Below are 24,458 nucleotides of genomic sequence, written 5' to 3'. Positions count from 1 at the left end.
TATTTTTTTAAATAACCAAAAGCAATCAGTACAGGGAGCTTGTTTAATGCACAACTTTCTCAGGAAAGACACATTTACAAACCAGAATTTTGCATTTAAAACTGAAAGTCAGACCAGAGCAAAAATGATGGCAATTCTATCAAGGAGACCTTGTGGGTAGAAAAAATAATAATAAACAAAAATCTGGAGATTGTTAGCAGCAATATATTAGCTGGTCTCAAATGTTATATTGTGTGCGAGGCAACTTATGAAATGACCAGGGTCCGCTGCATCTATCAGAGAATTTTAGGACTTTAGGATGGGTATTTTGGATTCTGCAGGCTGGGGAGCACTAGTATCAAGTGTCTGCTGAGACTCAAACCATTTAGGAGCCAAGTGGTTTTGTGGGCTACATCTTTGGTATTGTCTTTTTGCCATAACAATTTATTTATTAGTTGAGTTAATGCATATCTGAGGTATGTAGACAGGTTCATGGACTAAAGCAGAAAGTGACCTCAGAGGCCAGCTAGTCCAACTGTCTCCTTTCCTAAGTGAGTAAAGTGAGACCCAAGGAGGTTAAGTGATCTGACCAAGGTCACACAGGTCACAGACATTCAGAACTAGGCATCTGATTTCAGATTCAGTGTTTTTTTACATAACTAACAAATAGTAAGATAGTTTTATTTAAAGACTTAAATAACACTTTGAGAAATCTGTTCACAGTGAGTGAAATTTGTAGCAAAATATTTTTGAAGGGTTTTTTTAAACTGTTGTTGTTTTCCCCCATAGTTTATATGTATTTCTGCAGTTTGAGGTATTTTATAATGTAGATAAGGAAGAACTCCGACTCTTTCAGCTCTGAGTCCTGAGATCTTATAGTAAAACATTGAAAGGCCCTATCCTGAAAGGTTGTAGTTTTTGAGCCCCTAGAAGGCTTCAAATAAAGAAAATAACCATATGTCTTAGACTTTACTCTTAATAAAGTCAGGAAACTGGAACATGTGACTTCTAAATGTCTTAGAAATCCAGTATCAGCTTTCATGGCCAATGTGAATTATTTTTTTGAAGTTTGACAACACCCCCTAGTGGTAGATTAATATTCTCAATAAAATTCTAAACTCTGGGTGTCTAGAAACAAAAGCTAACTAGCATTTTCATTTTATCATAAAAGTATGCCATGCAGAACATCAGAATGTTTTTATATGAATTTGTTATATATTATGTATTTCAATATAAAATAATAAGTTAATTGTATTTAATTATCTAGAAGTACATAATTTCTTTGTCTCACAACTCACAAACTGGGTTGATTTTAGAGCATGGTCTGCTACTCACTGGAAATTAACTAAAGCCATATAATTCAAGTAAATTAAACTATCTTTTTTGTCTCTGTCATTCACCTTTTCTATTGTTCTATCTCATATTTTGCTTTTTAGGACAGGGTAACCTTCAGGAGGATAATCGTAAAAAACAATGCCAAAAAAAGAAAAATGTATGAAAGTTTTATTGAGTCACTACCATTTCTTAAATCTCTAGAAGTAAGTATTTCTATTAGTGATTCTTTAAGATTTCTTTAAATTGTCTGTTATAAGATTAGTTTAACCTAGGTATGCATAAAATCCCTTGTAGATGAAGCCAGTGCATCCAACATTTTTCATTTCAAAATATCAGAGCACTATATGTAGATTATACTGATGATCTTTACTGTTAAACCTACTTATAGTTGCCATTATTGTCTACCACGGTTTTTTAGTTTTGTTATTTTAAATGCCCACTAAATCTTGGTGAAGATCTCTAACATATTTATAATGTAGCTGTTCCTTCAAGAAATTCATCATCTAAACAAAACAAATATATGCTAAAAAGTTACAAAAATACAGAGCTTTCAGTTGCTGTTTATAGATTATGGATTATATAAATAAAGTTTGTTCATATAGGTAGAAGCCCAGGGACTTGTGTTGGGGTTCCTTATAAAGTGTCCCTTTGCATGAGCTTCAAAGATTTTTACTGCATACCATATTCCTTTTCAAGTTATAAGCCAGTGACCCAAAATATATGCTATAACGTCTGTACACTGTTCTCGTTCCTTAGTCTAGTTCTGTTCTTCAAAGAGCCTGACTTTGCTATACAGATATCTCTCAGCTTTCCACAGTTCATATCCCCTTGATGTTTACCAACTTAATATGATAAACCACTGTGGACCAAGTAAGACAAAGAGGGAGTTCTCAATCCTTTATTTTCATGCATTTGTATCTCCTTCTCCTACACATAAAAATGCATGATTCTAATGTTGTCTTCTACACACAGTATTATGAGAAGGCCCATTTGAGTCCCAGTTTAAGTTTTGTTTTCTTCACCTTTTGAATAGCCCTATTCTTGCTTCTTCCTGTTCCTTACAGGATGATTCTTTCCTGGTTTAGTTCAGTTCAATTTGGCAAATAGCCATCAAGCACCTACTTTTTGCAAGCCACTGTACAAAGCCCTGGAGACACAAAAGCAAAAAAGCAAAAGCCCCAGCCTTCATGGTGCTTACCAGTTCTCAAGGATGCTCCCTCTATCCCAATAATATAAATGCTTATAGTCAAAAAGTCATTAGAGTATGCAACTTGAGTTGGGTTGGGTGTTTTTTCTAGATTGCTGTTAAATTTGTACTGATTCTTTTTCTCTGACCCCTCTTAGGATCAGTGGCATGTAAAAAATCTGATCTATATCTTGAACCAGAGCAAAGGATGGAGCTTGACAAACTTTGGCCTTATTAATATTGTTCTAGCTGAAATTTTTTAAAAAGACTTCTTACAAATCTTGCCTTTTCCCACCTTTCCCTATCACCAAAATACATACAAATATAGAAAAAACATACATTATGTATTTTAGTTCTTTAAAAAATGCTTCTTACAATTGCAAAGGACTTATGATGGAAAATTCTCTCCATGTCCAGAAAAAGAATTGTGGAATCTGAATGCAGATTGAACCATACTATTTTCACTTTTAAATGCTTTTCTTTCTTGAGGTTTTTCCCTTTTGTTCTGATTCTTCTTTTAAAACATGACTAATGTGGAAATATGTTTAATGTAATTGTACATGTATAACTTACATCAGATTGCTTGCCATCTTGGGGAGCAGTGAAGGAAGGGGAGAGGGAGAAAAATTTGGTACTGAAAATCTTATTAAAACAAATGTTGAAAACTATCTTTACATGTAACTGGAAAAAATAAAATACTATTTTTTTAGTGAGGCAATTGGGGTTAAGTGACTTGCCCAGGGTCACACAGCTAGTAAGTGTTAAGTGTCTGAGGCTGGATTTGAATTTAGGTACTCCTGACTCCAGGGCTGGTGCTCTATCCACTGCGCTACCTAGCTGCCCCCAATAAAATACTATTAAGAGGAAAAAAAATACTATTAAGAGAAAAAAAAATAAAATAAAATAGATATTGAAAATTCCAAAATAGATTAGAAATATTTAAAATAAAATAGAAATATTTTTAAAGTATTTAGAAGGAAAAGACAATGCTTCTTAGCAGTTGATGGAACTCATGATACCATGTGAATGAGCTAAATGGGGATCTCCATGCACTTAATATGGTTCAAGTTCATGGAGGCCAGAAGCAGAGACATTAGAGAAGGAATGGTAGGTTGCTTTGTCATAATTCTCCCTCTTCCCTCCACCCCTATCCCCATCCCCAACCCCAAATATTTTATTTCTCATACTCCCCTGTAAAAGTATCATTCTGGCCTTCCTCTTCTTTCCATTGAAACTCAAACTTTACTCCTGGGATCCTGAGCTCTGATAAATGAATCTCAAAAGCAGGCTACCATGAGCCTTCCTATCCATTTCCAAAGCCTTCTCTCTTCCTTTTCCTTTACCAAGTCTGGTTTCCTTTTATGTATTGTCTTCTCCTATTAGAATGTTATCCCTATAAGAGAAAGGACTATCTTCCTTGCTTCTTTTTTTAACTCTAGAATTTAGCACAGTGACTGACACATAATAAGGCTTTTTCATTCATTATGAACTTGGAAGGGGATGAAAATATAGTCATTACTGCTTCTGACTGACCAATGCAAATACCCCTAAAGGTCCACTGAGTTATCAACTCTAACTATTCAGTGGCCATTGCGGGGATTAACTTGTTATCTCAAAGCCTTGATATTGAGTCATGTGCACATGATCAGTAGCTATAAGCAGGAAAGGCATCTTTGTGCATGCCATTCTCTGGGTAACTAATAAATGAGGCTTCAATACTTTTCAAATTTATGCAAGATTTTTAATAAATTTTTATTACAAAGTACATTTGTACAAGTCAACTGATTTTCTATGATAGGTATAGTCATTGAATTAACCATTATGCTTTTCACTAAAAATGGATACATCAAAAATAAAATTCGAAGATTGAGTATTCCTAATACTCAATATCACCTTTTTTGTTTCATGAAGGTCTCAGAACGTCTGAAAGTGGTTGATGTGATAGGCACCAAAGTATACAAAGATGGAGAACAGATTATTGCTCAGGTATAGTATCTATCATGTATTTTAATTATATATCACTTTCAAACAATGATGGTTCTATTTTTATAGATATCATTGAATGGATTTTTAAAAATCAGTTCCTCCAAAATTATTACCAACTTTTAACACTTTTGGTGAACTTTCTTACATTTAAAGTATTACCCCAAACTACTTTTAACTATTCACACATTTTAAACTGTTCTCCACTGGATTTAAGAGAAAAGAAGACACTTAATTACTGTTTTGGATCTCATAAACTGCTGAATATAAAGAGACATACCAAAAGGTCTCATCTTCTTGACTGAGTCAGCTTACCAGGTGGTCTAATTGTTTCAGAGATATTTAAACAAGCAAATTTCCCCACTTTATTTGATATAGGTACTTGGAGTTGGCCAGAAGGAATGTTATTTTAGTTTGAGGGAGGTAGAGAAGATGGCTGGTTTATTCCCTACAAAGTGATAAACTTAGAGAACATTTTAAGAAACCAATGATTTACATGGCTGGAGGTTAGTCCTCTAACACTGGAAAGTTCACCATAGAAATATTCCCATGAAGACCCCCTATTCTAGTTAATAAAATTTAGAATCTCTACATCTGTTCCTTGCTTTTCATTAGACAGGTGCCTGATTTCTTGGTCTAGACAAAAGCGTAAGTTTAAAAATCTTATTTTATGTAAACTTTGACCCCCAATATAGGTTATTTTGTGACATGATTTATTAACTTATTGTAAAGAGAATCAAAACAGCTATATATTTAAATTCAAAAATAGTGAAAAGAATCTGAAAAAAGCTTATTTCCAAAAATATTTTAAGACGCCAAGAAATCCTGAAGAGCAACAAGACAATTTGACTGACTTTTGTTTTATCAGCTTGCACGTATGCATACAGATTACAAAGAAAGCAATAGAATTGAATTCAACATCCACAAAATCCCCTTAAAACATGGGCAACAGATGGTATGGGGGGGTTATGTTGTTACTGGTTTTTGTTTTATTAATGCATTTTCTGTAACATGTTTTAATGTATGCTTCCCCTAACCAGAAAACTTTCCCATGTGGCCAAAAAAAAATTAAGTTTAATTAGTTTTTTAAAATACATATATATCCTATTTAGCAGCATATGCTATAACTTTCTCCAGTGAAAGGAGTTTATTTTCTCATATCTTCTCTGGTAAAACTTGGTCCTTATAGTTGCATAGGACTCACTTTCACTTTATTGTTCTTTTTTTAATCTGCATTGTTGTAGTCACTGTGTATATTGTTTTCCTGGTTCTGCTGACTTTACTCTGTATCAGATCATACAAGTGTTCCAGGCATGAAGGAAACTATAGGATTCCTTTCCCAAATCCAAAGAAACACTTCTGACAGCAGTTCTGTAGTGTGTCAAGGGGTATATAGTATGTCATAGTGGAAAGGGGTGTTGGATTTGCAGTTCAAGGATGGAGAATAAAGCCCAAACTCTAGAATTTACTTTCTGTATGATGGTGGGAATGCTTTTTAATGTTTTTCTGGGCCTCTGTTTCCTTATCTGTAAAATGAAGAACTGGATGAATTCTAAGGTCCTTTTCAGCTCTAAGCCCTGTGATCCTTGTATAAAATCATATATATCCAGGAGTCTGCTGGTAGGTGTTTTACAACTGGCTCTCTGGAGGAAAAAAATGCACGTGACTCACTTTTAAGTTTAATTTGGATTATTAACATTTTCTCCATCACTTTCTTAAATCTAGGCAATCAACAAAACAATAAGCCCTGATTTATAGCATTTGCCAATTTCTGAGGTGTTAAATGCTCACATTCAAAATTTAACAATTGGCTCTTATGAGCCCATTTGAGCTGGCTCTAGCACACTCCTGGCTGTGACCCAGAGTGGTACTGCCAGGTTTTCAATTTCAAATAGTTATTTCCCAAGCTAAAATTATTGTACTCATGTATTCATAGGCTTGAGAGGCAACATGATATAGTAGATAAAGGGTTAGCCATGGAGCCAGAAAGGACCAGAGTTCAAGTCTTACCTCTGGGACATGTACTGACTACATGACCATGGCCATGTCATTTAACCTGTCAGTGCCCCAGGTTGAAATCTAGGACTACAAATGAAGGCTGGGTTGCTAAACTTCATCAGTAGAGAGAGTTTTCATGCTAGGAATTGCCTACAACAGTGAAGTCACAGATCTATAACACATGTGCATGCATACATATGTACACGTATATGTATATATATATATAATAAATGAATGAATAAATATGTACGTAGATACACATCCAGAAAGAGAGGAATATGTATTAGTCTAATGAAGGGATGCTTGTATTTGGGGGATACAAAATGCAGAACTGTCCAAAATATTATGCCACTATTATTATAATGTAATTGACAACATTTCTTTTGCCAAGAAAAAAAAAGTTTCTCATTATACTGTGTTTTGTTTTTGCAAGAAGTTGAGCTTTATATTCATGGTTGGGTTGTTTAAAGACTGCAGAGGTTGAAGTAAGCAAATAAAAAGAACAGAGCTTGAATTTTTCCTGTTTTCCCCCCCTACCAGGGAGATTCAGCTGATTCTTTTTTCATTATAGAATCTGGAGAAGTGAAAATATCTATGAAAAGGAAGGTAAGATTCCTTAATCCACTAAAATCCATATAATAACATATACAGAACACTGATCTAGATTTCCTTTGCATATTTATGTTAATGTTTAAATTATTTTAAAGAAATTGAACAAATGTTTAATGCATTTCCAGAACAAACAGGAAGTCGAAGAGAATGGTGCCATTGAAATTGCCCGATATTCCAGGGGGCAGTATTTTGGAGAACTCGCCTTGGTAACAAACAAACCCCGAGCAGCTTCAGCCCACGCTGTTGGAACTGTCAAATGTTTAGGTATTTAATTCAAGTATAATTCATGTGGTTCAAATGATCACAGCTGTACTTAATTTATTTGCTACAGATAACTTTGCTATGCTTATAGGTTGAATGTTTTCTGATGAGAGCTCTAGTTTCTTTTCTTTATTGAAATAACTTATTAGATCTACTTAACCTTTTTTAAGCTTTCACATTTAATTTGCATTTTTGCTGCATTACATACACTAAAGAATGAAGAAATGAAAAGGTATCATGTTTTAGTGATTAGAATATCAATATAACTCAGAATGCCATTCCTGGTCTTTGATCAACAGCTCATTTTTTTAAAAAACTAAAGGATAACTATTCCCTGTCTCATAGAATCATAAAGGGAGCTAAGCCATTATTTTTAAATTTCTTTGAGATTTTGTGATCAAAGAATAATCATAAATGAATGAATGAATGACATTAAGTGCTGACTGTGTACAGAATGCTCAGGATGCAAATAAAAAGGAAAGACAGTCCCTGCTTTCCAGGAACTCATGTTCTAATGGTGCCAGCACTTCCAGGAGGTTACAGGTGCAAGTCAGATGGAAAAATCCCATGGTCCTTTGAGTGCAGCAGCAGAGCAGATGCTAAATATGTCCTTTCCCCTGATAAAATCATATAATTTTCTGATATAGTACCATTGGACAGTACCAAGGACTTTCTTTTCCAACCTTTGGTAGTGGTGGCTCCTCCCTTGCAGAAGCAGTTAATAGTATTAAGTGCCTTTTATGTGCCAAGCACTGTGCTAAGTGATGGGAATAAAGAATGAAAAAAATTTCTCACAAGGAACTTTTATTCTAATGAGGAAATAGCAAGTAAGTTAAGTGTAGAGAGAATAAATACAAATAAACACAGGGTAGCTGGGGAGCCAGGACACTAGCTGCAGGGAGATCAGTAAAAGCTGCATGTAGAAAGTGTTTCTTTAAGGAAGACAGGGCTTCAATGAGGAAGAGATGAGGAAGGAATGTGTTCTAGAGCAGAGCTCCTTAAAATTTTTTCCAAAAGGGGTGATCCCTTTTCACCTGAGAAACTTTTACACAACCCCAGATATGTAGGTATATAACAAAGTTTCTTAACCTTTTACTGTTGCCAAATTTTTCGTGACCTCCCCCTCCCCACCACGTTCAGTTACTCAACTCACAGTTTAAGAAGCTAGCTTCTAGAGGACAGCCAGTACAAAGGCTTGAAACAGGAGATGGAGTGTCATGTGAGAAAGGCCCAGAGAGATGCTAGTTTGGCAAGAGCACAGAGTGGAGGAGGGGAAGACCTGTGGGTCTGGAAAGATGAGTAGGGGCCAAGCTCTGAAGGGGCTTTAAAAAGGAAAGGAGGATTATATTTAATCCTAAAGGGAACCAGTGGCATTTATTGAGAGGAGAGAGTGGCATGGTCAGATCAATGCTTAAGAAAAATGACTTTGGCAGCTATGGAGAGGGTAGACTGGAGTGCAGAGACTTAAGGCAGTGACACACCTATTGGGGGCTACTGCAGTAATCTCTGTGAGAGGTGATGCTGCCTGAGCTAATGTGGTAGCTCCATAGAGCTAGAGAGAAGGGATTAGACATGGGAAATGTGGAGCTAGAAAGAGCAAGATTTGGTCAGGAGTGATGAAAGCTCAAATGTAAGAATTATCACTACTGTGTCAAGAAGAAAAGTTTTAGATTTGTCAAAATGATGTATAAATTCTCATCATGTTTGCATTTTCGTAGGCATTAATCACTGACTTTATTACCTTCTTTTTAACTTCCTGTACCAGTTAGAGGCTCAGCAAATGCCACTGAGCAAAAGGATTTTTAATATTTTTTGTCCAATATTAGCTTTTAAAGTATTGAAATAAATGTATTTGGGGAGTGTGCTTAAATCCTTCCTTACTATATTGTTAACTTTAATTTCTTTTAGGAAGAAAACACATTTCACAATAACTTTCAGTGCTTTTTATCAATCTTTTTCCCAAATAAATTTTATAACTATACATAAATAAGACTATACATATATCTGTGTTATGTCTATTAGGCCAAGAAATATTAAAAGAATGATCTTGGAGCAGCTAGGTGGCACAGTGGATAAAGCATTGGCCCTGGATTCAGGAGGACCTGAGTTCAAATCTAGCCTCAGACACTTGACACTTACTAGGTGTGTGACCCTGGGCAAGTCACTTAACCCCCATTGCCCTGCCCCCCCCAAAAAAGAATGATCTTGAAAGAAAAGTTTGAAACACCAAAGAAAGGGGTAGGATAACAGAATTATGAATTTTTAAATGTCTGAGGAAGTAATTTCATAAGAGAAATGGTTTGGCTCCTTACTTTATTATTACTGTAAGACTCAACACTTTTAAACGGCTTTGTGGCTTTATATTAGATTGGAAAGCACAGAAGAGTTGAAAGGTGTCTCCAAAACCTTTTCATCTAACCTGTACCTAATAAGAATCCCCTCTGTGACTCTCCAGTAAGTGGACATCCAACCTTTACTTGAAGAAAGGGAGAGTCCACTAGCTATGAGCAATGGCAACTCATCCCTCTTTGAGGAAGTTCTAATTGTTCTATTTTTCCTTTCATAGATAAGTCTTACCACCCTTAGATACTTAAAGGCAGGAATCACATCGACTCCTAAGTCTTCTCAGGGTTTAACATTCTCAATTCTTTCAACTGATCCTGTTCTAGGGTGATTGAGAAGCCCTTTGCCATCTTCACTTCTCTCTTCTGAACATTCTCTTTCTTATCAATATTCTTTCTAGTATGTGGCACCCAGAGCCTCACACAATACTACAGATGGGATCTGACCAGGTTAGAATACAGTAAGACTGTCACAGGCCTGGATTCTTTCATTCATCCTTAATATCATATTAGGGGGTTTTGGCTGCCATATTATATGGTTGACTCATCTTGAGCTTGGAGTCCTACCTTAAGAATGATATTAAACAACTTTATAATGAACAATTACATGGACATAAAGGATATTAGATTATTCCAGTCATAAAAAAGCTATCCGTATAAAGGCCTTTAAGCCATAAACTAGCACAGATATTTATTAAATGCCTGCTATGTGCAAGCCACTATGTGTAGCACTGGAGGAGATACAGTGTAGAGAAGGCAGGGATTATAAGAGGTGCATCTGAAGAGGGATTACATTCCAGGCTAGGGGACAAACAGTGCAGAGTTATTGGGGCTAGGGGAGGGGGAGGGGCAAGGAAAAAAAGGAGAGAGGGAGGGAGGGAAACAGAGAGCGAGAGAGGCAGACAGACAGACAGACATTGCGAACATGTTGTATGTGAGGAACAACAAGAAGGCCGGTTCAGTAGTATCAAAGAATGTATGAAACAGGGTAATATATAATAAGTCCAGAAGAAGTTGAATTGGAGCCTGGTTGTGGAGAATATCGAATGCCAAATACGGTAGTACAATCTTCATCGCAGAGGCAATATGAAGTCACTAGAACTTAGTCGGGGACATGGTCAGCTCTATGCTCCTGGATCATCACTTTGGTGGCAGGCAAGGAGATCAATTAGGGGGACATTGCTATTTGTAAGAAATAAAAAGGGTCTGAATTAGTGTGGTGGCTGTGGGAGTGAAGAGAAGGACAAGGCCAGGGTAGGTGTGATGGACTAGGAGAATTGGGAGGCATGAAGAATCCCCAATTTCCTTCGGTTCAAGTGCTACCTCTTACCCAAGGCTGATCTTGTCTCCCCATTTTCTAGTGCTACCCCCTACCAATTACTCTGCATTTATTCCATATATATTGTGTATTTAGTTTATATATGTATATGTATATGTTATATATAGTGTTTGTGTGTTACAATATAGTTACTATATCTTTCTATATATTTGGATGTCAGTTACTTTCAAGCAGAGTCTGTTTCCTTTATGGTTTTGTATCCTCGGTTCCTAGCATTCTTGCGATATGTGCTTAATAAATACTTGCTGTGGTGCAGTGGATAAAGCAGTGGCCCTGGAGTCAGGAGGACATGAGTTCAAATCTGGCCTCAGACACTTGACACTTACTAGCAGTGTGACCCTGGACAAGTCACTTAACCCTCATTGCCCTGCAAAAGAAAAGGGGGGGGGTCAGGGAATAAAATAAATACTTGCTCAGTGAATGAATGATGAAAAATAGGTGTTTAAGAAATGAGACAGGAAAAAGATGGACAAGAAATTAGAGGAAGGAATTTCAGGGTTCAAGATCATTGACTTAACAGAGTTATGGATGATGGTGAGATCTAAGGTGGAGCAAAAATATAGGTCATAGTATTTGAGGAGTTTGATGAAAACACTAGGAGGCCAACAAATCCTCAATTATGAGGACAGGGTCAGGGGTTGAGGGGAAGACTTTGAGCCAGGAGGAAAGCATGAAGAATCAGCTAGAGGCCAATAGATCACAGCAACAAGGAACTGAATTTGAGAAATAAGTACATCCACTGAGTCTACCCCTCAAAAAAGGTGACAGAGGATAGTCCAGAATTGGCATTGGGGAGCACAGATCTGGCAGCCTGTGCCTAGCCCAGTGTACTGGGGGGAGTGGGAAATGAGAAGAGAAAGACCAAACTAAAGAGAATAGCCAGGGATGTAGAGATATCTTTTAGAAAGCCAAATTTCCATGCGGTCCTACTCACAGTCAAAGGAGAAGCTGAAATAAATTCAACTCATTTAAAAAAATGAACAAATTTAAGAGTTTAACAATAGTGAAAACACTATTATTTTTCAATGTCCTTTTTTCTTCTTGGAACCAAGATCTCAAGATTAAATCAGCACATATCCTATTACATACAAAGGTACGTGGAACTTATAAGACTTTGCCCAGAAGATGAGCATAGCATGGATTGCTCTTGAAATTGGATGAGTTTGTGTGCTTTTATATATGTTACATGTTTATTACAGTAATTGGCACATAGTAGGCACTTAATGGCTGTTGACTCATTTGTCATAAGGTATTACATAAATGATTACATACTATATGATTTTGTAGATATTGTCTTACAATCATGAATTCCTGCTAGTGTTACAAATTTGCAAATAATACTTTCTTTTCTCTTCTTCTTTTTCCCCTTGCCCTGATCAATTTTAGCCATGGACGTGCAAGCATTCGAAAGGCTTTTGGGACCCTGCATGGAAATTATGAAAAGGAACATTGCAAACTATGAAGAACAGTTAGTTGCGTTATTTGGAACAAACATGGACATTGTTGATTCCACAGCGTGAAGGAGAAATATCACTTGACAAGAGCTAATATCACAGAACAGCACAGTAGTGGTTGTCCACTGAAAACCTGTCTTTGTTGTAGATGCCGAGCATTTCCTGTGATGTCAGAAATTTTTTTTTGCTTTTTTTACATAACAATATAATGTATCAGTAACTGAAATAGTGATTTTATAGATAATAGGCTTTACCTACAACACTTCAGAAAGAGCAGGTTTTTAAAAATCATTATGTTAATTAAATTAGTTTCTATTCTACGAAATTATTAAGATTTGCTGAAAAGTTTGTTCTAATGATTGTGGCATCTTAGAAGTATTAGTACGTACAAAGTTAGTAAAATACTCATAGTACTAGGAATATAAAAGTGGGTTCATTCTGATGGATTCAAATTATTATGACCAAGTCAAAAAGGAACTCGGAAGCTGATCATAGTTATAAAGCATGATATTACATTATTTCTAAAAGTCTATATGTGGTGAGTCTGTTTTTATCCTTTTTAGTTTCTGGCTTGATGCAGGTCTCTTTGAGAAATAGCATAAAACTCAACATGGAATGTTAAGGCCTCATATATTTTTGCAAAAAAAAATACATTTTGACTAATTGGACAAGTAATTGTCACATTTTGACTAATTGGACAAGTAATTGTCACATTTTTCCTAAGCAACCTGATCTTACCCTTTTCTCCCTTCTTTCCTGTTTTATCGTTTGCAATTCCTACTATTTTTCACATTTAAAAAATTCTACGTTTTGCTTTAGACTTTGATATCCTTTTCATAGCAGATTTTGGTTACTTTTTTTTCTTTCAAATTTCAAATAAAAATAAGTCCACATTCCTGGACCACAAAATAACTATCAGTACAAATTCATGTTTTGAGAACTATTGATAAAACGTTAAACATTTATTAAAGGTGACATTTTATGTTTGAAATCCCAGAAATCTTTTACTTGCCATAAAATATTTCCCATAGCAAGATTAATCTGATAAGTCTAATATTTTACCTAAGTGAATATTATTTCTATATCCTTAGGCTGGATTTACACAAGCTGAATCTCTCCAACATTTAAACCAAAATGCTTCTATCTTCTCATGTATTAACTGTGGTATCTGTCTGTAGAAAGTTAAGACTGAACAGCAACTTTCTCAATCAACAGCTAGTCTCTCGGTTTTTGTTAGAGAAGACTCCCATCAGAATGCCAGAAATAAACATTTCAAAAACAATAGCAAAGGAGTGAAATGAGAACAAAAATGAATCTGGTTTGTGATCTTATTATCCCCAGCCCTCCGCATATATCATGATTATACCACTTTACACCCCACCCTTTTCTTTGCTTATGTGAGGGCACATACTTAAATAAGGAGCTGAGCACAAACCATTAGTTTATTGCCAAGTGAAAAGGAATATTCTTCTTGTTTAATGTTCCTATTGTTTTAATTTGGAAAGAAGTTAGTTTATAGGATGTTAGATTTAGAGCTGAAAGGAATTTAAAAGTCACACAAAGAGGGGACAGAAGCCTAGAGAGGTTGTAAGTGACAAAGGCAGGATTCAAATTCAGGTCATTTGACCAGAACTTTATCTGCTTCACAAAATGTGCCCTCTTCCCTTAAGTTAGTAAGAAATGTCTTTGTGTCATATCATTCACTAACAATATTCATGTTAACAAGCTGTGTGTTTGCACTAAGATTAAAATAAATGAATGGTGTTTTTTTTTTCATTTTCCTTGAAAACAAGTTTTCAACTTCAACATAGATGAGGTTAATTAAATATTTTATTTACTGTGCTCTGTATGGAAAATCTTTTCAGCCTTATTTGAATATAAAACCATGGTTAGAAAACAATGTACCTATCTGAAGTTGTATACAAAACATAATTAAAAGTATAACTTCAGCCAAATTTAACCGTATTAACTTTTTTTTTTTTAACACATGCTAACTTGTAGGGAGAAAAAAAGTTCCACACATGATGATAATTTGTTAGCCTTTGTACTTCAGATTTTATTTTAAAATGCTGTGTCTTAGACAAGGAGAAAAACACTAAGTAACCATAACTCTCAGTTTATCATTCTGTATGCTTACTTCTAAACAGGTTATCTGTTCTGTTGCACTAGTTTATTGTTAACTATTCATAGAATGATAAATACTTGTACAACAAAGAATTCTGATCAAGGTTGTAAATGCCAGTCACAATATTTTCAGTATTGTTGGTTATATTTAAAGTTTCCTTATAATAAATCACTTTTATAGTAAATGATTTAATTGTTGTTTTTAATACACATCAGTGGTTTTTTCCCCATTGTCCTTGATTATGATTCATAAAACAGAACAGAACTGAAGGTCTTATGAAAAGATTACATTATTATCAGCGATGCTGTGTGCCTGTAATCCCACCTACCAAGTGTGTAATTTAAGATTCTAAATGTGGATTCTAATCTGCTCCCCTAGTTTTGGGGGAAACTGACTAAAATCATTGATAAAACGAGTTTAGGTTTTTAAGGGTTTATTGAAAAATAGAAAGAGAAAGATTGAGAACAGAATTCCAACAGCCTGGCATTCCTATCTTTCCTCAAATTTCCTGTGAAGTCTTCTGCCGCCACCACCACCATCAAGTCAGGAACCCAAAAGAGACAGAACTCTCCACGCAGGCCCTCTTTCCTCCTTCCTCTCTCCTCCCAGAAAATAGGAGGCTCCTCAAGTTGATTGGCAGGTAGCCTTGATAGACAGCACCCATGAGCAAACATCATTTCCTGACGCCAAGGAAAAGCTACATGGCCTTGCCCTCTGAGGCATTCTCCTCATGGTGGAGCTTTCCTATAGTAAGTCTCCAGTAGGTGGCATCATTCCAATCATTACACAAGGAAGCTAAATGTGGGAGATCTCTTGAGCTACGAGTCCTGAGATACAGCTGACTAAACAGATTAGGTATTGGCATTAAATATGGTATCAATAAGATGAGTGTCTGAGAGCTAGAGCCAACAAGTACCTAAGGAGGGGCAAACTGGCCCAGGAGAGAACTGGAGCAGATCAAAGTTCCCGTGCTGATCAGTAATGGGACAGGGTCCATGGGTGGCCTCTGCAAAGATAAGGTAATTCAATCGAAAAAAAGGAAGAAAGAAAGAAAGAGAGAGAGAGAGAGAGAGAGAGAGAGAGAGAGAGAGAGAGAGAGAGAGAGAGAGAGAGAGAGAGAGAGAGAGAGAGAGAGAGAAAGAAAGAAAGAAAGAAAGAAAGAAAGAAAGAAAGAAAGAAAGAAAGAAAGAAAGAAAGAAAGAAAGAAAGAAAGAAAGAAAGAAAGAAAGAGAAAGGAGAGAATCGGAATGCTGGATATGATGAAGCACAAGGTATGGCTAGGTTACCATTTCTTATATTACTCTTTATCACTCATGAGAAAAAATCTTGTATTTTTGGCAGACGAAACTTGACCATTATGAATGCTCAAGAGGAGGAGGTTTAACTGAGCTGGCTAGTATATGTGGAAAGTTACACACACACACACACACACACACACACACACACACACACATGCACACGCATCCCTGTAGTTTGGATTTGTGGATTTCATATTTTCATTCAATTAGTATTCAGTAGGCCTTGCTAAGTGGAAATTTTCTGTAAAAATCTTATCCAAGAAAATATGCTTCCTGAAACTTTACATTTGGCTAAAGAAATGCTTGGTTTTCCATCTGAGGACTTGTTAAATAAAACACAGGTGTTTCCTCCCTAAGGCCTTTTTTGTATAATGGAAAATGGTAGAGATGAGTGTGTGTATATCTTGTGTCATTGCCTAAGACCGTAGACACCATGTGTAGGGGGTCAGGTGCTGAGCATAATACTTTCATTTCATATCCCAGTTCTACTGTTCCATAGGCCTTCCAACTGATTTTATAGCTTGTAACATTTAAAATATACCCCCACACACATCCCTATAGCTCCCCCACACCTTCACGCCCCCCCCCCATCCCACCCAGGTGCACTCTGAAACATATTTGTAATCAAACATAATTTGCTTCATTGCAATGCACTCAATTGTTGTTGTTTTAATTAGATTTGGAATTTCATCTGTGTAGGAAATTCCCTATCAGGAACTCCTACCAATGCTAACCAGCTCTCTCTCTTTATTTTCTTTTTGGCCCTCACCTGAAATCTCATCATCATCATCTTGTAGATTAAGTCAGCCTTGATACTCAACACCTCCTCAGCCTGCTCAGTTGCCTCTCTCCTCTAATTGGAGAGCTGGAGGGTGTGGCAATAAACTCCTCCCAAAGCCTTCCTTTTGTTTGACTCTAAGAACACACAAACATCATTCCCCTACCGCTCCTTCCACTCAATCCTCCTCTACCCTCGTTTTGTTTTTGTTTTTTTTAAATCTGGGAAGGGGGTCAGTGTCCTTTTGTGTATTGTCTTCTCCAATTTAGATTGTGAGTTTCTTGAGGGCAGGGACTCTTTCTTTTTCTTATCCTTGGAGCTTAGCACTGTGCCTACCACATGTTGTGTCTGACTTCGTGACCCCTTTTTCTGGATTTTCCTGGCAGAGAGTGGGGTGGTTTGCCATTTCCTTCTCTAGCTCATTTTACAGATGAGGAAACTGAAGCAAATAGGCATAAGTGACTTGACCAGGGTCAAACAGCTAGGAAGTGTCTGAAGCCAGATCTGAACTCAGAAAGATGAGTCTTCCGGACTGACACTCTATGAACTGCACCATCTAGCTGCCCAACTAGGACATTGGATGTTTATTGACAGAAATGAATGTTTATTGACTTTATTGAATAAAGGCTTAGAGAGTTGCCTCAGGGACACTAAGAACATAAGTAACTTGCTAGTATGTGTCAAAGGTAAGACTTGAACCCTAGTCTTTATGATCCTGAGGCCAGCTTTCTGTCATGCCTTCCACTACCTATGTAAAGTAATGAAGACACAATTTAAATTTTCAGTTCAATAAACATTGCCAACTATGTGCCAGGCACTGTGCTAAACACTGGGCATACAGAAAAAGGCAAAAGACAGTCCCTACCCTCAAGGAGTTTACAATCTAATGGGGGAGACAACATGCAAACAAATGTATACAAAGCAAGCAATATATATATAAGTGGGAAATAGTTAACAGAGGGAAGGCACTAGAATTAAAGAGGGGTTACCTGTGGAAGGCAGGAATTTAGCTGGGATTTAAAGGAAGCAGAGCATTCTGGATGACAGCCAGAATGAATGCCTGGAGCTTCTTGTTTGTGGAACAGCCAGGAGACCAGTGTCACTGGATCAAAGGGTAAGTATTGGGAAGGAAGGTGTAAGAAGACTAGAAAGGTAGGAGGGGGCTAGGTTTTGAAAGACTTTGGATGCCAAACAGAGCATTTTGTATTTTTTCCTGGAAACAATAAGAAGGCACTGACGTTTTTTGTTTCTTTGTTTGTTTGTTTCTTTGGTTGGTTGGTTGGTTGGTTTTGGGTGGGGGGTCAGATCTGCATTTTGGCAAAAATCACTTTAGTGGCTAAATGGAGAATAGATTGGACTGGAGAGAAACTTGAGGTAGGCAGACCTCCCCCTCCCTCCCAGCAAGCTCCTGCAATAATGCAGGCATGAGGGGATAAGGGCTTACACCAGAGTGGTAGCAAGTATCTGTGAGAGAAGGGGAGTGTATTGGAGAGATGTTGCAAAGCTGAAATCAACAAGCCTTTGGCAACACATTGGAAGGGGGGGAGAACAGGGGAAAGCAGCAAGAAATAATGAGGAATCCAGGATGACCCCTAGGTTGTGAGCCTGGGGAATTGGGGGGAAGGTGTTGCCCTCACCAGTAATAGGAAAGATCAGAGGGCAAGGGGAAGATTTAGGGGGGAAGAGAATGAGTTCTGTTTTGGACATATTGAGTTTCAGATGTCTATTGGACAGCCAGTTTGAGAAGTCTGAAATGCAGTTGGAAACATGAACTTGGAGGTCCCCAGAGAAACTAGGGCAGGAAAGGTAGATTTGAGAATTATCAGAAAAAAAGATGTTAATAAAATCCAAGGCACCTGATGAGTTCTATCACAATGTAATTTACATAATGTAAATTTTAAGATGTGAAACAGTATTAAGGCAGTAATCGACATCTTGGAGCCACTGATGTTCATTTCTATGCATTGTAAGGATTTCAAATTTTCTAAAACTTGAAAAAAAGGAAAAATTATTGTTGGTTTTGTTACAAATACTTGATATGTATTTCAACTAGATGGGCCTTTTATTAGTAGCAATGTATCGCATTTTTAGTATGCCCATATTTTAAAATGAAACAAATCTAGAAAAATAGACTTCTTAAATCTTTTCACTGGTAGGTGTAAATATTACTTAAGAAAAATTAGAGAGGGACCCACAAGAGGAGGTTTCTTTATTAATTAATGAGTAGCTGTAGTTTTGTTTTGGCCCTCAGAATTCAGACCTGAATGTTTTACTCCTTTGTTATATGCATTTTGATGACATATTACAAAACATTGGATCCCATTGTTTCTGAAGAGCCAATTTCAGAGAATATCATTGTGATATTCTCTGACTATATCAGCTCTCCCCATTTTACTACCTAAGCTACTTGACATACTTCATGTTGTAAATTCTACTTTGTATTAGGTGAAAAAGACTGAATTAAATATATTTTGTGTAAATTCAAATCATTTCCTGGGATTATAGAGTTGGAATGAACCTTGTTGCTGTTCAGTCATGTTGGACTCTTTATGACCCAGTGGACCACAGCACTCCAGTACTGTCCATGGGATTTTCTTGGCAAAGACAGTGGAGTGGTTTGCCATTTCCAGCTCCATTGGATTAAGGCAAACAGAGATTAAGTGACTTGCCCAGGATAACACATCTAGTATCTGAGTTTGAATTTGAACTCAGGTCCTGACTCCTATCCATGAGCCACCTCTAAAGGCCATCTAATTTCAACCCCTCATTGTACAGATAAGGAAATTGAGGCATGGAAAGGTTGTGATTTACCCAAGGTTAATAGTAATCATTTCAGTTCATTTTTGTGTATTTAGGGTTTCAAGTATTATCTATGCATCAAAGTAATGTTGTTGAGCACTGTGAACTCTAATTCTCAGATATTTTAAAATGTGGAAAGTGGAATATACCATGGAAAAGGATAAGGCACCCAGCCTATAAGAAAAGGTATAAAACTAAGGGTTATGTAGAAACTCTCCGTATATTGAAAATTCATCTTTCTCCTAATTTTCACAGGAGAGCTAATCATATATACTTGACCTTGAAAGCACCTATTTTATTCCAGAAGTTGAATGACTTTTCAGTATTCTCATAGCCAATGAGAAGTCTGCAAACCTGGGTAAAGTCATTCCTGGATAATCCAAAGCTTTGTAAAATAACATGTTATTCTTCTAAACACATATTCATGAATTAGCATGTCAGTACAAAATGACAAGACTTTGTTTTTTTGGTTTTTTAATTAGAAGTCAATCATTTATTAGTCACATACTACATATTAAGCAGTGGGGATGCAAAGTAAAACATAAAACCATCCCTGACCTCAAGGAGCATACATCCTAAGAGTGGAGACATGCTAATAACTAGGTACATGGAAGTTACATATAAAGTAGTATATGAAAAATGTGGAAAAAAAGGAAAGACATTAGCAGCTGGAGGAGGGAGGAGCACCAGGAAACATCTCCTATACAACAGTTGGATCTGAGCTGATTTTTGAGGAAAGCCAGGGAAGACAGAGGGGAGGGAGAAGAGCATTCCAGGCATGGCTACTAACCTGGTAAAGAAGGATGTCATATACAACTCTGGGGTCAGGGAAAGAAGTTGCAATGGAAAACAAACAGCGTTATTTTGGCAAAAGGAGAGGATTTCAAATGATAGTAGCAAGACAATATTTACTGGTTTCACAAGACTTAAAAGCAGCAAAACTGGTTGGACAGCTCAAATTATATATTGTTACATCTTCAAAGGTTTCCAGAAAACTAAAATGATTGAGTTCAAACTTTGGAATTGTTTTAAGCTAGCTTATAAACCTCAGTGATCATTAGGGATGGCCAATGGGTGCCACTCACACACAAATATATAGGACTCAAAACAATTCAACTTTATATTGCCAGGAAGTGACCAACTGTGAGTCACTGACAGATCAAGCAGAGAATGTTTGGTTCCCAGTCTAATTCCTGACCCACATCTCAGATTCTTCACACCATCACCCCCATGATAATGGTTGGTATAGTGAGTCACATATGTACAGGCTAAATATGAAACCCCAAATGCAAATAGTGAATATTTTGAGAGCAAGAAACTATAATTTAGTAAACTATTGATGTCACTCATTTTTAGGAAATGCTTTTGGAACTGCTACCTAGTTTTCTAAATCCCCTGCATCGCCTAGAAGAGAACAATGGACAACATTCATACGGGTGATGACGTGTGGCATGTAATTAATAGAACAGAAGCTCTTTGACAGATACAACTTGAATGGTGTTAATAACAACTACAACAGACTGAGAAACCCTGAATGTATCCTCAACTTTCTTAACTAGAAGAGAGTAAAAATCTCATTTCGTTTACACACTGCACTCTCAAAACAAAGTAAAGCAGAGCCCGTGAATTGAAATTTTCTCGTCTGTGGCTTGAGCTTTGCTTCAGGCTGCACCGACAAGGAAATGAAGCAAACTACTGGGTTAAAGTGGCCACAGCCAAAGCCAATGCCAGTAAGACCGAGCTAAGTAGTACTGATGGTTTTTCGAGACAGAAAATATTGCTGGGAGAGAGAAAATAAATGCTTATCAATTGAAAAAGAGAAAACTTCATTTAAAAAAGGAAAATTTGCACTGTCCAGTATTGAAAAAAAATTTTTAAACATCATGAATCAGTTAGTGACTCAAGTCTTAAAATCTGTTTTGAAAGCAAATCAGTGGCACATAGCTCTGGACCTGGGATCAGGAAGACCTGAGTTCCAGTTCAGCTTCAAGCAATTATTAGCTCTGTGCAACCCTAAACAAATCATTTAATTAATGTCTGCTTCAGTTTCTTCATCGATAAATGAAGATAATAATAGCACCTACCTTACAGGGTTATTATGAGCATAAGATACTTGTAAAGTGATTTTCAAACCTTAAAGCCTATGCAAATGCTATTATTATTTTGAAAAGGCTTTCAGAGAGGGATATAATTCTGCATAAATCCCATGATTCTATTTCATGTAAAAGCAAGGGGAATGATCTGGTTCTATGCTATCCTTATTAGATTACCCATGGAGCACAGGTCCAGATGGTGCATTTCAAAAGGCTCATTTGCTATTCAGAATATATACAGAGAATGATGACTAGGATGATGGAAGCCATGTTACCTGAGGAATAGTAAAGAGAATTGTGTGTTTAACTTATATAAAGAAAGATGCTGAGGACCCCTTTAACTTAACACCTGTCAAACCATGCCTTCTGAGGATTTTCTGGTCTTTACATTCACCCTACTCCTGAACTTCCTTTTATATGTTGTCTACCCCATTTAGCTCCTTGAAACCTAGGACTATCTTCCTTTTTCTATTTGCACAGGGCTTGGCACAGAGTAAGCATTACTGTTTTTCATTAATTAATGTGTGTGTGTGTGTGTGTGTGTGTGCGTGTAAAAATCCAATCAACAAGAATCACAATTATGTTTAATATCAGTGAGGATCTATTTCTCTTGACATTGGAAACTTGGCTTGATTCCATAGCCAATTAAGAGAGTCAGTTGCATATCCCTAGGGGTCCATTAGTTCTTTTAGGTCAGGGAGGCTGCTATTTAATCATGCCATGGTTGTACACTTCTTTTAAGGCAATAACTATGCTCTTGAAGAGTTGTATATCAAATCCAACCTCAGACATTTGACACTGACTAGCTGTGTGACCCTGGGCAAGTCACTTAACCCTCACTGCCCCACCAAAAAAAAAGAAAGAAAGAAAAAAAAACAAGTGATAGAGTGAAGATGACAGAGGAGACAATCTATTGGAGGAGTCAAGATGGAATGGGATTACTTGAACAGGAAGAGTAAGGAGTAAAGCCATCTCATGTGAAATGGGTTAAGATGGAGATAGTGGCAGAAACTAGAGAAATGCCGTGACTTGAAGAAGAGGGGAGAAGAACCACTTCATAATGAATAGCCTCATTTTTTCCCATAAAATATGAGGCAAGGTTCTCAGCTGAGATAGTGGTTAGAGCGGGAGCTATAGGAGGTTTGAGGAGAGACGAAAAGCTTTAGAAGAGCAGCTGTTCTCTCTAGTGAACTGATAAGGGAGGTAAAATAGAACTACTTAGCAACAGCGAGGGCCCACTGGAGGTTGTATAACATACATTTTCAGACCAAGACAAAAGGGTTATGTGATTTTCTTCAGTTTCGTTTAGCAGCACATGTGTGGGATAAAAGGTAGTGGATGGTGAGAGTAATCCAAGGCTGAGGCTTGGAAGAGAGCAATCAACACAACTGGTGAAATAAGAGGGTTAGGGACTTAAGAAGAGAGGACAGAATAGAATAAAACTGTCATTCAGGGGTCAAGATGGGGAAAAGCAGAGAGAATGAGGATTACAGGGGAGAAGGCCTGGAAAATAATTGAGGGGTCAAGGGATTGGTGGTCACAGTTTGGATTAAGAGTAGAGTTTGGAAGGAAAGCAGAGGGAGAGGTTGAAAGGCAACAGATTGTGGTTGGATAAGGGGATGTGGGAATTCTTGAAGATGCAAGTGGTACATTTGTGGGTGATGGCAAGAGTATGACAATCTTTGAGTGTGGTTGAGGTATGGTGTAGTAGGTCATTAGAAGTGAGTAGGTTGAGGAACTAAATTGTGGAGGAGAGGAAAATTGTGAGCTATCAGAATTTTGATTGGGTGGTAGAGATAAATATTGTGAACCTCAAAAGAGGAAAAGTTATTGAGTGATAGAGGTAGGAGAAGAACCTGGAAGTGGCAGTGGGGAGCAAGAAGTATTCCAACCCACCCCTCTTCCCCCAACCTTTACCAGTGAGTTTAGGGGAATGAGGAAAGGTACAACCAGTACTGAAAAAGGCGGCTAGGGGTGCTGTGTCATTGGGCTATGGTAGGGGGTAGGTTTTAGTAATAGCTAAAATATGGGGGGAATTGAAAGGAAAAAAATTAGGATGAAGTGAAGTTGGTTGCCAATGGAACAAGCATTCCAGAAGGCCAGGGGAAGGGGGAAAATAGTATTTCAGGGTGGAGGGTTGAGGATGATGGGAATAAAGAATTTGCATAGTGGGAATGGGAAGTAGGGTTTGGATGACGACCTGCAGGGATTCAGAATCCCTGGGATGTGGAGATTTTTACTGAATGAGTAGAAGGTGTCACTGCTCTTCCCAAAGAAGGTTGGAGATTGGGCTGGAGACAAGTGTAGAATGGGATGGAAGGCAGTCAGATGGGAGGCCCCTTTGTACTGCTACTCTTCTCTCTGAAGGCTGGAAACCAGGCAGGAAATGGAACAGCAGATGGAAGTTGACCCTGCACAGTAGGGGAAGGAAGTGCCATTTCCTACTGACTTTCCTCTTACCTCAAGGGGCAGGTACAGTAGGAGATCAAAGACCTGAGGTCAAAGGGAAGGTTGCCCATCCTAGCACCAAAAGTTCTCCGCATTCCAGTTGGGAGATCAGGCTGGCAATAGGAGGTAGAAGTTGCCTTGCACTGGGAGAGATTGAAGTTGGCCCAGCCTGGCCCCTAGCCATCTTCCCTCAAGGGACATGCAAAGCAGGAGGTGGAAAGAGTCCAGTCAGAGGAAGGTCTAGTTCCTTTTCTCACCTTAGGCTGGAGAGCAGGTGGCACAGCAGGGAGGCATAGATTCCCACTGCAAGATATTTTGACACTTACCAAGGTCACAGCCTATTGTATTCCATCTATAGAAAATTTTCATCAACAGCAGGAAAGAATAGACAACAGAGACAGAAGCTAGAGCAGGACCATTTGGTCATG

The 24,458-nt window shown here is 37.4% G+C and overlaps 1 protein-coding gene across 1 annotated transcript in view; it reads left to right on the top strand.

Moving 5' to 3' along the window:
* PRKAR2B (protein kinase cAMP-dependent type II regulatory subunit beta) overlaps positions 1-14,778 on the top strand; it is a 148,355-nt gene extending 133,577 nt beyond the window's left edge. The window contains exons 7-11 of the mRNA XM_043968323.1: positions 1,416-1,517; positions 4,412-4,486; positions 7,022-7,087; positions 7,219-7,357; positions 12,422-14,778. Of these exons, the coding sequence (XP_043824258.1) occupies positions 1,416-1,517; positions 4,412-4,486; positions 7,022-7,087; positions 7,219-7,357; positions 12,422-12,555 (516 nt within the window). The 3' untranslated portion in view covers positions 12,556-14,778. The remainder of the gene's footprint in view (positions 1-1,415; positions 1,518-4,411; positions 4,487-7,021; positions 7,088-7,218; positions 7,358-12,421) is intronic.
* Positions 14,779-24,458: the final 9,680 nt, after the last annotated feature.

The sequence above is a fragment of the Dromiciops gliroides genome, chromosome 5, assembly GCF_019393635.1.
Source record: "Dromiciops gliroides isolate mDroGli1 chromosome 5, mDroGli1.pri, whole genome shotgun sequence".
NCBI lineage: Eukaryota > Metazoa > Chordata > Mammalia > Microbiotheria > Microbiotheriidae > Dromiciops > Dromiciops gliroides.
This window is presented reverse-complemented; position numbering and strand designations above follow the sequence as displayed.